Source organism: Apteryx mantelli, chromosome 19 (genome assembly GCF_036417845.1).
Source record: "Apteryx mantelli isolate bAptMan1 chromosome 19, bAptMan1.hap1, whole genome shotgun sequence".
Taxonomy (NCBI): Eukaryota; Metazoa; Chordata; class Aves; order Apterygiformes; family Apterygidae; genus Apteryx; species Apteryx mantelli.
The window spans coordinates 13,806,410-13,821,253 of record NC_089996.1 but is presented as its reverse complement, the minus strand read 5'-3'; the positions used below and the strand labels follow the sequence as shown (position 1 = coordinate 13,821,253).

Here is a 14,844-nt window from a genome sequence, read left to right as displayed (position 1 = left end):
AAAGAAAAATTATCTCTGGAGCGTATTACTAGAAGTAGAACAACCCACACTGTGTATTTGGCATGTCTAGCAAGTTCCTTCTAATAATACCACCGAAGCATTTTAGGAAAGCTTTTTCATTTAATTGAAACCATTAAAAACAGCATGAATATAAAATAGAAAAAACAAAAAACAGAGAAGGCCAGGCCACTCTAGTTTTTAAGCCTGTGCTGCTTTTTCAGGTCACTAATAAGCAGCCAGTGATTTGGGATATGTTAGTGTCTGAGTGCACAAATGTAATATCCTCAGAGTGGAAGGCTGAATCTTTTTCTAAAAATTGTCTTTAAAAACTGTCCCAAGAGTCAAGGCACCATTACCTCTTGGCGCTCATGCTGGGTTATACCCAGGACAACAGAACGCACTCTCAGCATTCGCCCTGCTTTGATTAGTGAACTCACACCCTCATTACTTGGACTTGCCAATTATTGCAAGACACTACCTGAATAGTAATGCACCAGATTGTTTGAACTGATTTTAGAGCTGCTTAGGAAATGCCCCATCTGCAAAGGGACCCGTGTAGCAAAGTTGCCAGCTACGGCGGGAGATGTGCGTTTCTCACCGTAGCAGATCAATACAAGCAAAGGCTTCCCAGCAAGCACTGTCTTTTTTTGTGTGTTTACACCAGCCTGATGGGGCCTGGGTGCATAACGTGGGCTCCTGGGGGGCTGCAGCACGCACAGGAGCAATGCTGTTATTGAACGCCCACTCCTGTCCCTCTTGCAGTGGGTGGGAGTTTTGCCACCAGTTACCGAAGGAGGTGGGTCGAGCTCTGGTAAATAGCCAGGTTAGAAAGCAAATCACTAAACTGGAGGAACCACTGCCATCAAAAGTAAAATGAGAAAACATCAGCTATAACATCTGGCCATTTCTCCGTGAGAAACGGGCACCGCTCGCTGTGCCTGTCGCACAGGAAGACGGCACCCAGCAGAGACCACGCCATTAACAGCTCCGTATGAGCAAATTGGGCCAGATGGTGGTTTTCTCCTCTCCGTGTGCTCGGCCCTGGGGGTCCCCTGTGCCCCCCCATGTACCAGGGTGCTTCCCCTGCCAAGGGGCCACTGGGGACAAGCCTCTGCCTCCAGCAGCCTGCAGCATCCCCGGCCCCGCTCGCTTCCCTCCCACCCACCTGCCCCCTCGGTTTTTGGGGCAAGCCTGGATTTCCACAACGGTATTCTGCACTTTACCTCCTCTTCTGCAAAGGATCCTCTCCATAGATAGAACAATATGACTTTGTTCCTCAATATTCCTGTCAGGAACTACCAAGTTAACGCCTTTTGCTTTTACAACACATTCTTGTCCCTTCTGCCTGTTTATTTTTCCTCCATCTTTTCATTTCCTCCTTTCCGCTTCCCTTTTGATTGCTTCTTAGTCTGTTAGTGACCCAATTTCAAAAGCTGGCTTGAAGTAGTATTTTGAATTTTTTTCAGGGATTTTATAGTCCATGTTGATGAATGGACTGAAACATACAGAATTTTAAATGCTTCCACTCAGCTGCCAGGAAACTAAACACAGACATCTGAGACACACTTGATAAAATGTCTTCCACAGAAGTCTGAGCGACCTCAATATCCTTAGTACTCAACGAGAGAAAAAGCGTTGGTAGCTGTGGTAGCTGGTAACACGAACACTAGACTTTATAAGCTCTAATTTGCTCACCTTGTGCATATCCCAATCTGCTAAAGCCGTCCCAAAACCGCTGCACGGTTCGGAGTCAGCTCCTGAATCTCTCAGCGCCGCTCCTGCGTGACGACGCGCGTTACCTCTCTTACTCATGCCTTGGCAGAAACGTCCCGTATGCGGTGGCACCCGATTGTGGCGGCAATGCCTGGCCTCCTAGGAGAAAGCACCAAAGATGTAAGCCTCGAATGAGAAGCGACTACAGCCACAGCTGCTTTGTCCCTCTCGCATTAACTACCCATTCACAGCCTTGGTGCTAAAAAAATTGCCTAGAAATGCAGAACCAGTGCTAATTCTGGCAAAAGCCAAGGGTTACCTTTTGAGAATTTGCCTTGTAATCTCCGCACTAGCACCTGAGGAGGCATCTGAAATGATTATTATCTGTCTTGTCTTTCTTCTTATCTCCCCTGCAGGCATTGTCCGCGCCTCCAGCGTGTTCCCCATCCTAAGCACGATATTACTGTTGCTGGGAGGACTTTGTGTTGGAGCAGGAAGGATTTACAATAGCAAAAACAACATTATTCTCAGCGCCGGGATTCTTTTTGTTGCAGCAGGTATGTTCTCCCTGAAATTGAGTCCTTAAGAAGTGCTGCCTTCCTAAACTGAAAATGCAAAAGTGCAGCCAAGGCTTGGCAGAGAAGCAATTCCTCCAGCAGCAAGGCTACCCGAAATTATCTATCTGAGCCACAGTAAGGCCAGGCTTTCTAAAAGCGCTTAGGGATGACTGGTGCTCTGAGCCCACTGAGAGGCACAGAAGAAAGGTGCTACATCATGTCCCAGGCTCTTCTTCTGTTTCTTGAATTTCCTTCCCACACTTTAAATTCCTTCAGCGCATTTTTATTGCAGGTAGGCATCGCTGAATCCTGTAAACAGCTTTACACTGTTGATATGTTTATGCCACCAATATGTTCATATCCAAAGGAAGAAATCCTGTTTGCCTTACTCACTCCTGATGAAAGCAAGCACACGGCAAGCAAGTCATATTTAGCGTTCGAACCTAATACAAAGCTTCAAGCTTATGTTTCCCATTGAAAAGCTTGTTGGTATTTCTCTCCCTATACTCTAACCTGGATTGAGGGCACTAGCAATGTCAGACTAGGCAAATTTCTTAAGATAAAAATACGTTTTTGAAGCCATAAAATAAGTAAATTCTAAAAAAGCTTTTAGCTTTCCTGGAAATAAAGTTTCAGGAAGCTAAGGTAGGTAACATGCAGTTTTTACACTACTTAAAAGGTATTAAAAACTGAATCAGGTGCCTCCTACATCGAGGGCTTTTTTTTTCTCCTATATGATGGGAGAAAAAATTCACCTGTGATATGTGAGCATGTTTTTCACACTAGAAACATCTCAGAGAGTCAGCCACATTGCTAATATCTTTCCCTGAAGCCCAGATTAAGCATGCTGTATTCAGATGAAAATTCAGCAGGGTAAAAGAGAACTTATGTTGATCAAGGTGAACAGCCATAGCCCTGAGCTCAAAATATATTTTTATTATTATCCTGAATGTTAGAATCCCACTAACAATTTTAGTGAGTTCCCATTTGTGACTTCTTTCCCACCATGGCAACAAAGAGACGGGGACAGATCCTGCACTGCTGAATCCTTTGGGATCTTTGCAGGCAACCATGAACCACTGTGACCATGCGGATAAGGACACTGCTGGCGTCCAGATGTGGGCCTGCTCTTTTCTTTTCAATAAATAAACGAAATCTTTAGCTAAATGAAAGAATAAATAAATTGAATGACATTTCCTGGTCATAATTTTAGAACCATTCAGGTCCAGAAAGAGCCATAGTTTGACTTTTGCCTTCCCAGCCACATAATAACTGATTCACGTTTCTCTCTCCAGGACTAAGTAATATCATAGGGATCATTGTCTACATATCAAGCAATGCAGGTGACCCAAGCGACAAGCGAGATGAGGACAAAAAGAACCATTACAACTATGGCTGGTCTTTTTATTTTGGAGCCTTGTCTTTTATTGTGGCTGAAACCATAGGCGTTCTGGCTGTGAACATTTATATTGAGAAGAACAAAGAGCTGCGGTTTAAGACCAAGCGGGAATTCCTTAAGACTTCTTCCAGTTCTCCTTATGCCAGGATGCCAAGTTATAGATACAGGAGGCGGAGGTCCAGATCCAGTTCTCGATCTACAGAACCTTCCCCATCTAGAGACATTTCTCCAGTTGGCATGAAGATAGCAAGTACCATTCCCATGAACGAAATTTCCATGTACACTCTTTCCAGAGAGCCCTTGAAGGTTACAACTGCTGCCAGCTACAATGCAGACCAAGAAGCCAGCTTTCTGCAGGTTCATAACTTCCTTCAGAAGGAATTTAAGGAAGGACTCCATGTCAACATGGTCAACAGGAGAACGACGCCTGTTTGAAATACTTTGCTTCCTTATGCTTTTTGAAGAAAATCAAAACATAATGGATCTTTCATGAAAGAGAAGGAGCAATGTTAAAATACCCTCTCACCTCTTTAATTGTGGCATGTGTTGAAGTAGCAAGTGGAGATCCTCTGGACCTACAAAAGATATTACATGCTCATAGCTTTTTTTGAAGCTATTTGGAGTTTGTTTCTTTCAGTTCTTGGTGTCACGAGATGAAGGCAGTTCATGTTCCTGCACTTTTGTAGTGTGTACAATGTCTCAGTGAAACTGCGAAAGACTTGCCACCAGTGTGTTTTAAAGGATTACAGAAGAATTGCTGTATGCCTTTTTTTTCTAAAATTGAGATCCCATACTATAAACTTGCAAATATAATTTATAACCAAGCCCAAGGATGAATATGAACTACTCCTCAAGTGATCCACTTTCCTTTGACACAGGAGAAGCTTTGCCTCTTTAAAAAAAGAAAAGAAAAAGAAAAGAAAAATATGGCTGAAACTGGCCTGCGCTACTGAAACTGTAGGGCACCCATGTACTGAGTGTTACAGGACTCCCTGACGGGGCAGTCTTCAGGGAGTCTTCTACTTCTGCTCTTAGGCATAGCCCTGTGCAGCGGGGTAAGGCGTCCCTCCAGGCAATGCAGATGAAGGGGGGAAAAGAGGGTGGGTGCGTTTGAAAACACCTAGAAGGGGAAGGATGAAAGTAGGTGGGACTTGAGCATATTGCAAATATCATTTCTTGCCTAACATTTAGAAAACTTGAATTCTCATTCGACTAGCCCTAGTGCCTGACCCTGCAAGGTGCTGAGTGCTGTCAGGAGCAGGCCCCTATAGACTACTTATTGCGAGAGCAAGAAGCAGAGCTGGGCTGGGGTGGCCAGTGCGGGCGAAACCGCTGGTTCCATGCGATTGCATTCCTGTTTTCCTTACTGCTTCACAAGTGCAACACTAACGCTAAAGGAAACTAAGATATCTAAGCAATGCGTGTAAGAAAATGAAAAGCTAATATGTTTGGACTAGCAAATCTTCCTGCAGCAATGGGAACTGAGCGTTAACATAATGGATGACAACTTTGTATTTTTTAAACTAGAACAAAAAATGATCACCATTTATGAGATATTTATTAAACTCTTTTTATTATGAATAAGTGCCGCATGGTGCAAGGTATAGTTGCTTTTAGATGGAAACGATGGTTCAACCTAATTTAATTTATTTTGTAATGATGAATCTACTTATGTGCAAGAGCCCACAGAAAACTCTATGCATCACATAAGGGAGGGGGGCTAATTTGTACCCATTTTGCTTCTGTATAATGTTTCTAAAAAGGTCTGAAATTTTCTTCTTTTAAATTTCTAGTTTTATTTTTACATTTAGGCTTGGATTCTCAAAGCTCAAGGGCCTGATTCATAGGTCATTTACTCTGATAGCAGTCCCTTTGATTTCAGTGACCACTCGACCAAGCCTTATGAGAATTAGGTGCCCCCAGATGAATTAGGTGCAATGAGAGAGGAGCAGCTAATTCCTTTAGATTACTTTGAACATATCCAGGTCTTGGTCTTCTTTGCCCTGAAAAATCTTTTGTACCAGAAGACTAAAGAAGTGGTGACAAGAAAAAAACATGATTTGGAAAGATTGATTCACTGATGGTGGGCGATCTCAGCCAAATTGTTAAAACCTCTTTAATCTTTTAATTTATACCATAATGCCCACAGTGTCAGTGACTCTGATATTTTGGATACAAGGCTTTCAGCTAGTGGAATGAAGTCCTCCAGTGAAACCCTGCAGGAGCTGCCTTAACATCCCAAAACGCAAGTTGAAAGAAACTCCTAGCAAATCCTGCTTAGGCCTCTCTCCCTGAAAGAACCAAGACACAGTTCTCAATTTTAAAGGAAAGTCTTCCCCTAGTCACTTTTATGCTCTGTTTAGCCTTCAGCCTAGCAGATAGATACATCATTATTTTGGCAAGCAATCCCATGAAGGTGGACTGGAGCCTTCATCCCTGTTTAAGAATTTCCATTCAGGTTAAAACTCTGCTGGGATCCTTTTTCAAACCTCTGAATTCTGAGAGCTAAAGTAAATGGAGTGATGGGAATTATTTAAAGGTGGACAAGATTGTGCTACTTCCTATATCAAGACAGTATGAAGAAAGGTATTACACAAGGTTTTTAAAAAAATTCAAACAAGAGGCAGACAAGAAAACTTTTTTTACCTGCTTTTCAGCTAGGACAACATAAAAAAGTTCTAAAATTATTAAAGTTCTTGACAAAAGGTTTTTTTTACAAAAATCTTTATGCTTTGAAACAATAAATTATTTCCTACTTTTTGAGACTTCGTAATATTAAAATACTTTGATTAGCTATGATAGAAGTAGAAGTTTGCAATGAAAAAAACCTTCTGTCTCATTAGTGTGTCATACTAAGTGCTAATTAATTTACATCTAATTATAGTCGATGTACTTTTCAAGTGCAATTTCCCAGAACTATTTGTTTCCCACTGTGTTAATAAACTAATAGTTAGAAATAAGTCCTCATCTGTGTTTACTGTAATTAAGAATAAAATCATTCCCTTTAAAACCAGGAGTTAGATGTAGGCTGTCTTTTAAACTCATGTACATTGAACTGAAAGGTGACAGTGTGAGGTTTGGTTTGGTTTGCTCTTTGGTTTTGTCTTTAATCATCATTTTCCAGTGAATATGTTTAAAACCAACAATCTGATTCCAGCCAAAGTCTGCGGCTTCTGTAAAGCACTGGTCAGACCTGCAGAGGCATGTGGGAATGTTTGGACAATACTTTTACGCTACGTCCACAAAACTTCTTACCAAATGTTTTAGGATGTTCCTCTTAGCCGCTGAGCCAGCTGACCATGCAGCCGTTTTCGTTCAGATCCTCTTCCCCTAGAGGCTGTGCTGATTTTCCCAGCTCTCTGCTCTCTGAGTGCAAGATGTCGAGGTACGGACACGTTGCCCTACTTCGGTCTGAGACAAAGCATTTGCTCGTTCTTGAACAGGCACATCTGAAAAATGGAATTTAAGCAGGGACCTATTCTTCATGGTGCGATACACAGTCTGGACAGGGAACAAAAGCATTAGGAGATAACAGGGACCTGGACTTTGGTCTCTCTGTAGGAGAAAGAGAGACTGTGCTTTAAAGCTCCATAAGTCATGGTCTGTGTCAAATCACAGTGCACTATTTTGTTCAACCAAAGCAAAAAATGTTGTTTCATTTGAGATTTCCAGTGAAAAAAATCCTCCAAAAATCAGTCTTTTCCTGTGGAAAACTTTGATTCTGACAAAACTGAAAAATTTGCATTCCTACGCATGAACAGCGTCTTTCTCTGTGGATAGTCTATCTGAAATAAATTAGATTATTCTTGGACTTTGAAACCACACAGTAATAGTTAAAAACAAAACTCATCTGTTCCTCCACATCTCTTTGTTTCTCCCTGGACAGCATCTAATACAAATTAGCCCCACTTTCTGAATAAGGCCTGCAGATATCATCATCATATCATTAACAGTAATCAGTCTTTTGATATTATCCTATAATATCCTATAATTCTCTATAATAGCAGACCTAAAAAGAAATGCTATTGGATCAGATTTGATCTTCTGAGAAACAAAGTTTCAGGTATATTGTAAGCTCTCTCTTCCTGGTTTCTTATAAAGAATAGTAGTAAAATGAGAAATTACTTCATATGTCCATATTTCTAACAATAAACTATTTTTATATTTCCTTTTCTTTCTTTATGTATCACACTTCCACAAGGGCTAATATACCATGTCCCTTGAGGTTACATTTCTGTCTGCAGTTCTAAAATGTTATTTCCACTGTGCTTCAGTTCTACCAGTATAATCACAAGTGTGTATAATGTACTTAATCCTTAATTTTTAAATAAACCATTTTAAATGTATTTTTTTGTGTGTGGAAAAGGTATATAGATTTTAACTTCCAGATTCTCTGAAATTTCTGTGTTTATTTTTTCACCTTTCTACCTACTTTGATTCAGGCTGGGAATGTTATCAGCAGCCAGGATATGAGAGAAAAATATATTCTTGTGGTGTCCCACAGATCAAGAAATCTCCAAGACAAACTATCTTCACAACATTTCCAGGCATTTGTGTAGGAAACTAATGGAAAAGCTTTCTAGTTTCTGAAAGCTTTTCCAACTTAAATTGAACCTTCAAAGGAAATGCTCATTTGTGACCATGTCACTGGAAAGCAATGTGGCAGTTGTGCTGATGTGCTAACATGCCACATAGTTTTCAGAAATGTTTGCTAATTTAATGTGCCTCTGTTTTAGGTGCCCAGTTTGAGACAGTTTGGGTCTTGGTTCCCAGGGGCACTGCAAATCGCCATCAACAAAAATAAGTCAATGTCTTTTGAAGTCTTAGCCCCAAGTCTGTGTTTTCCCTCCCTCTTACAAGGTTTCATGTGAATTCTTTTCCGAGCATCCTTCTCTCCCTGCTCTCGCTCACTGCCTTCTGAAGAAAGCCTCCCTCCTCTATCCTGCATGGTGAAGCTCTCTAAAAGTGTTGCTCTCATCACGATTATAAAATCCCCAGCTGTACAAACGGCACTGAACACCAGTCAGGAGTTCAGCAGCCTCTCTTCATTCTCAAACATCCTGAACCATTCATTTATCAGAGACAGTATTTCTTCAAATACTTCTTTTAACTGTACCTTCACATTTCCTAAGCCTCTAGATTCTCTTTAAAGATGAAGAATGCATGTGTATCTATATCTGTCTCCCCCTCTCTGTACATATGATCAATTGGCATGGCTGGAGGGAGACAGAGGATTAATCTTTTTAAATGCCTCCACACCCCGTAGTCAAGCCATTTAAAGCTCCAGCCCAAAGCTTCTCTGCTTGGCCTTGAACTAAAATAAATAAAGGCTGTTCCCACATTGCTGAGCAAGGCTGTGGGTAAATAGCGATCCTTTGAGTTGCGGCTACCCTGCTGCGAGCAGAAATAAATGAAATGTATCAGAAGGGGAGCTTATTTGAGCCAAGATGAAGTCCTTACGGCTTTTCTGTTTGGGAACTGGAAAAGCCTCCAGCGAGGAGGATGTTCCATTTCCTTGGGAATAAGAAAACTAGTCAACATAGGAGGTGTTGAAAATAAAAGGGAATGAAGAGTGCTCTGCACCTGTCTGCAAAACAGCTCATCTTGCAGCAGCAGTCAGTTTGCTTCCCCAGAGTTAAAGAGACCACTTACCAAAAAAGCATGCCAGGAAAGGCTTTTCATTATTTTAGGAGAACAAACCTGCAGATAAAATGCACAGGCAGTGATAGAGATAGTCCTAAAGAAGTATTCCCAGTGCTGTGGTCAGAAGGGCTGCAGAGCTGGTGCCAAGAAAAGGCCTTGTTATGTCGAATGGGTTGTATCTCCCTCTGGTTATCCATAGCAGTCTATTTAAAAACACACACACACACACACTTTTCTCTTGTCTTCAGTGAAGCAAAGATTTCAGCCCAAGAATTAGGGAGCTTTTGGAGGGTGCTGTTTGCTGTGCCCTGGGGTATCTGCTACATAGAGCCAACCTGATAACAGGGGCCCCACCACAGCCAGTGCAATGTGGGCTAGGAAGCCAGAACATTGCTAAGGAGATCCCATTTTCAGGAGGCTGTTTGTAGGGCTGATTTGCTGAAAATACATTTGAGCTGAGAGCAGACCAGGCCCAATCTTTGCCACTCTAAATAGCCCTGAAATTTGGAGAGGTTTAGATTCAGACTTTGCATCACAGGCCCCTTTCTAAATCTGAACTAAAGTAGTTTAAAAACATAGACATATCACATAAAGAAAATAACACAAGTGCCCTGGATTCAACAGACCGTAGGAGGCTTTCCTTGCGTGGCACCACATTAGCTATTCTCTTTCAAATCCCCACACATGCTCAGTATGAATCTCCCTTCGTGTTAGCAAGGGACACAACAGACGTTTGAAGACACAAATCTAGCGACTTACTTGCTGCAGTATGTCAGCCTAGAGAAATGACTGCCCCTGCTAAAATGGATTATTCTTCATTTTAATGCATAAAAATAATTACTTCAGAGGCCTGTGCAAATATGTAAGGCCAAAGAGACTGGCCCCCACAAATCCCTGTAATCAGGGGTAGTTTGTACTTACTTGATAATGGTCTTTTATGTAGTTCTGCAAGAAAGGAACTGCAGAATTTGATTAATCTGGTTGTGGTAAATACTGGGTCTGTTCTGGAAGAGATACAGAAAAGTACAAATTTTGGGGAACAGACCCAAGCCAACGACTCTGCTAGGACAAAATAATGCAATAGCTGATCTCGAGACACCTCATTTAGCATTTTCTGCAGGAGAGAAACATAACCATGTCTCTCACACTCACTGCTGCTAAAGTGCAACTAATTATAACCCTCCCTGCTTCCCAACAGGTCCTCATTAATACTCTGTTTATATTTCATGTGATATTGATTTTTAAATGTAGCTACTTGCGAGCTGAAGCAGGGAGCCTGCTGGAACCGTTCAACAGAAGTTTATATACTGCATTCTTCAAGATCTGCAGGCAGGTTTTGGTGTTTCTTTAGTTTTCTGCTCCTCTGGAAGTCAGTTTTGCTTCTGCATTTGTTAGATACTCACCAAGCCACAAAGAGGACAGTAGAGACCACCAGGCCACTTAGGGAGGCCAGTTTAACCTCCAAGATGGAATAAAAATTCCCTGTAGATTTGGGAAGGGGGGGGGTAAGCCTTTTGGAGACAAGACAAGCCTTTCAGAGCCCACGCAGCACTTTCCCAAGCCAAGCAGCACGACCGAATCCCTGCCAGCACACCCTGAGGCTCTGCCACAAAGAGCAGAAAGCAGCACCTGAGTAGTGCGGATACATCTGCTCTTCTAACAGAGCCACAGAGCTTGTGTGGAACAATATCCCCATAAAGTATTTTCTCTCCCAGGGACCACTGGCTCCAGGCCACGTTTTTAGGCCAGGGACAATGACTCACCTTAGCTTAGGTAAATTTTCAGCCTCCAGGGAAGCCTCTACATCATGCACTGAAGTTCATTGAACTTTAGCTTGTTCACACTCTTGGGTCCTCTCTGCAGAGGAGAGGGAGACAAGGATGAATTTTTCCTTTATCTTTTTGCTTTAGTTGTTTCCCGGTTATTATTCGAAAAATCAGAACAAAACAAAACCCAGAGGAACTTATCCAGATCGTAGTACCTGAATGAGAACAGAAGATGTGATTCTTGCCAACACAGGAGGAGACACAAAAACCAACAGCAACAAAAAAATTAATGAGTTCCCGCTCCTACAGTCTTTACAGGTTGTAATTAGTCTAAAGCATGATCATTAGCAGTTGCTTTCTCAGCAATCAAAGCTTGCTTTGTGCCTGCACTTGCAAACACGCATGAACTTTCCCATGCTCAACTTGCTGAGGGCCTGTGGCATTCCTGGTGTCAAGGAAGTAAAGTCAAGATGCAACTCATAAAATCAACCGATGTCTAGTGAAATTTAACAAGAGTCTACTTCAAAAGAGAAGGCATTACATTTTTAATGCACTCTTTTTCTGTTTTAAAATCTGTTCCCTTTAGGCTTTTCTGCTTTCATGAGAACTCTTGGCTCTGGTTAAGAAAACAGAAATGTAAGCCTCCATAATATTTCTCTGTGTGTGACACTATTCCATTTTTATGCCTCAAAAGACGTGATGTTGTTCAGCTATTTGAAACATAACTCCTTCGGCCAAGGGACAACCTGTTGTACACGTACAGCCATCCCTGGGAAGTCCACTAGTGGACTAACACAGGCCTTCCTCAGCCTGCTGCAGCCGACAGCCTCGCTACCCTTGCTTCAGACACAGCCGTCACTAGCAGAGTGCCAGTGCCTGCTCACCATCTGCACATATGTGGCGCCTTTAATCCTCGGATCCAAAAGTGCTTTGCAAATACTACACCATCACTCTTGTGAGGTGAGGAAGTTTTATCCACCCACCCAGGGGGATAAAAGCCAAAGCCCAGATTCTCAAAGGGATTTGGGAACGTGCCTCTGATCAGTGTTCATTAACTAGCATCGTTCAATGGCAATGATAAATGACATGCCTTAAATGCCTTTGAGAAACTGAGACCACGTACCCAGGGCTAGACCACTTCTGCATAACTGCAGTGCCTAATCCCCAGGGAGAGCTGCCATCAGCACAAACAGCTAGGAGAGAGAGATGCATACTGCAAAGTCGTCAGTAGCCAGGGACTGACTGGGGTATCAGTGAATGAACACAGAAGAGGCCCAAGCACCTCTTTCCAGTAACATCTAAGTGTAGTCGATTTAGACTCACATCTTTAGGGGTGCGTGCTGCTCTGCTCTTTGGTGCCTGGCTGATCCAAAACCTCTCAACTGGCCTGAGAGGTCTCTACTTTGTTGGACAGGTCCTGACTGGTATCTTCTCCCCTTGAGAAAAAGGACAGAACGGGTTTTGCAGAAGGGCCTCTTGGCCAGGTCCTTCTGAGGACATCTTTTAGTACTCCAGCCCTGGATCTGCCTCTTCTTCGCGAAAATAGAGAGATCAGTCTCTGTTACTCTTAGCATACAGTTTGCTTGGGAATTGGTTTAAACGACTCACTCCATTTAGTGCCTTTCTCAGCAAAGCTGTAAGCGGGTGTTGTTTAGGACTGTCATGCCTTCACCCCGTGCTCATGGCCAGCCTACGCTGGCTATTTCCATGCTCGTGGGTCCAGTTTCCTCACAGACATTTTACATATTTGGGATTCCTAAATGCGAGAGTCATTTCTGAAGTGCGTGGCTGCCAGATTGTACATTTGTTCTGGGGACCTCTTCAGCTGCTTCGATTTGATTCTCTTTTATATTTGATATTCAAGGTGGGGTTTCTAGCCATTTTCCAAGACCCGCTCTGGAGAGATTTCCAAAAAACAAACTCCGTTAGGGAACAACTCTTTGGGGAAGAGGCCACAGGCTCGATTCAGACTATTTGACTCACACGGCACAGGACCAGACTCACTCCAACGAGGGTGCGCAAGAGGCTCGTGTCCCAGCTTGTGCTGGTTTCTGCCGGCTCCTAAGACACTATGGACATCGCAAGGGCTCTCAGATGGTTTGAAGCCCAAGCCCAGCACATCACAGCCCCTGAAGGAGAATACGAGCTCTCAGAGCAGCATCGCGCCAGGGCAGAGCTTCTGGACGGCATGTTCTCGCCTCTCTGCAGCTCGCTGGTCGCGATTCGCAGACGTGGAGCAATCTGCGCTAGCAGGATTCAACACCAGGGTTCAACCCTTTTTTCCCCAGCTTAGCGCTTTCAATCTGTGAGTCTAAAGCACTTTACTGATGTTTTACTGACCGCCGCTTCGTGAGGCAGCTTCCTTCGGCCATGCCGCTGCCCCCAGGTCTCCAGCCCCCGTCCTCGTCTCCTTCCCGGCGGGTTTTGCCTTCACTTCTTCCTGCAGCCATCACTGACATGCAGATAATGCTGTTAAATCCTGTTTCAGTTACAGTTATTTTGCATCATTATTTTTCTAACTCACTCTGTCTGTTGCCTGCGCTCCCCTTCTGCCCTTACCTCATTGCTTCGAACTGTCCTCCTTAATTCGAGCTGACACCTCTGTACTTTTATCTTGACATCGAACTGGGGTGTTCACGAAAGAGCGCTGGAGCAGCTCTGCCATTATCTTGACACGATAACATGGTATTTGGAGATTTCCACTGACATTTTTCCAGCCATCGTCTTGACATTCAGGTACTGTCGCCGTCACCGGTTCGACATCGCAAGTGTAACGTCACCTCCACAGTGGCCTCAGCACTGGCATTATCAGGAAATTATTTTCCCAGTCAGAGGAAATACCAAAGGCAAGGAGATAGGCTGGGGACATGCCGGCAATTGAGATTTAGGGGAGCGGGAGTTGCTCCCCGGAGAAGTAAGGGATCCGTGGGGCAGCGCCACAATGGCTGGTGTGCAGTGCACTGGAGACAACGCAAAACACCACGGGCTGGATAAAAAAGGAGCCGACATCAGCCACAAAGAGGGCAGTTTGAAGGAACCAGTGATACCAGTTACAGCAAGCATCAAGGCAAACCCCGGCTGGTGGGAAACAAAGAAAACGCTCTGGAAGGTTCAGGATGAGAAAAATTATTCAACAGGCGCAAAAAAACAGGAGCGAGAGGCAATTTTGTGGTTACTCCTGTGTGAAAAACTGTGGGGCTTCATTTAAGGTGTATTTCCTGCACGGGGCAGGTTTACAGTGCGTGGCAGCAGGGCAGAAACCCGCCGCCCCGGCCGCGCGCTGTGGTAGCCGTGCGCTGTGGTAGCGCCACCGCCATCTTGGCACAGGGGAGCAGTTGGGCTGGTTTCCTCTTCCCCAGCCCGCTGCCCTTGTGAGAAACATCCCGCCGCTCTGCCTCCCCTTGTATTTTGTGTGAAACACCAAATCTGTAAAAAAGCCACTCCCGGAAACCATCAGTGTGAGACAGCAGGAGCTGCAAAACGGCGAGCGGGGCCTGCGCCTCCCTCCTGCCCCGGGGCCACCCATGGCGGGGTGGGAGCCAGCCCCAAGGAACCAGCCCCGCTGCAGCCAGCCCCGCCATGACCGGGGATTTCTCTCAGTTTACAAAACGGGGACGAGTATTGTAGTTAGGGCCAAGGGGAAATGAGTGATGAACAAGAAGCGTCAGAGCCAAGGCAGTCAGTAGTTCCCATTGTAAAAAAAAAAGGGGGGGAGGGAATGCCAAATGATTTTGTTTCAATGTTCTCAAAGTGCAAAACAATTTGC

General features: G+C 43.8%; 1 protein-coding gene across 1 annotated transcript in view; it reads left to right on the top strand.

Moving 5' to 3' along the window:
- The window catches only part of CACNG4 (calcium voltage-gated channel auxiliary subunit gamma 4), a 41,352-nt gene extending 37,248 nt beyond the window's left edge, over window positions 1-4,104 (top strand). The window contains exons 3-4 of the mRNA XM_067308344.1: window positions 2,130-2,270; window positions 3,566-4,104. Coding sequence (XP_067164445.1) covers window positions 2,130-2,270; window positions 3,566-4,104 — 680 coding nt within the window. The remainder of the gene's footprint in view (window positions 1-2,129; window positions 2,271-3,565) is intronic.
- The last annotated feature ends 10,740 nt before the right edge of the window (window positions 4,105-14,844 follow it).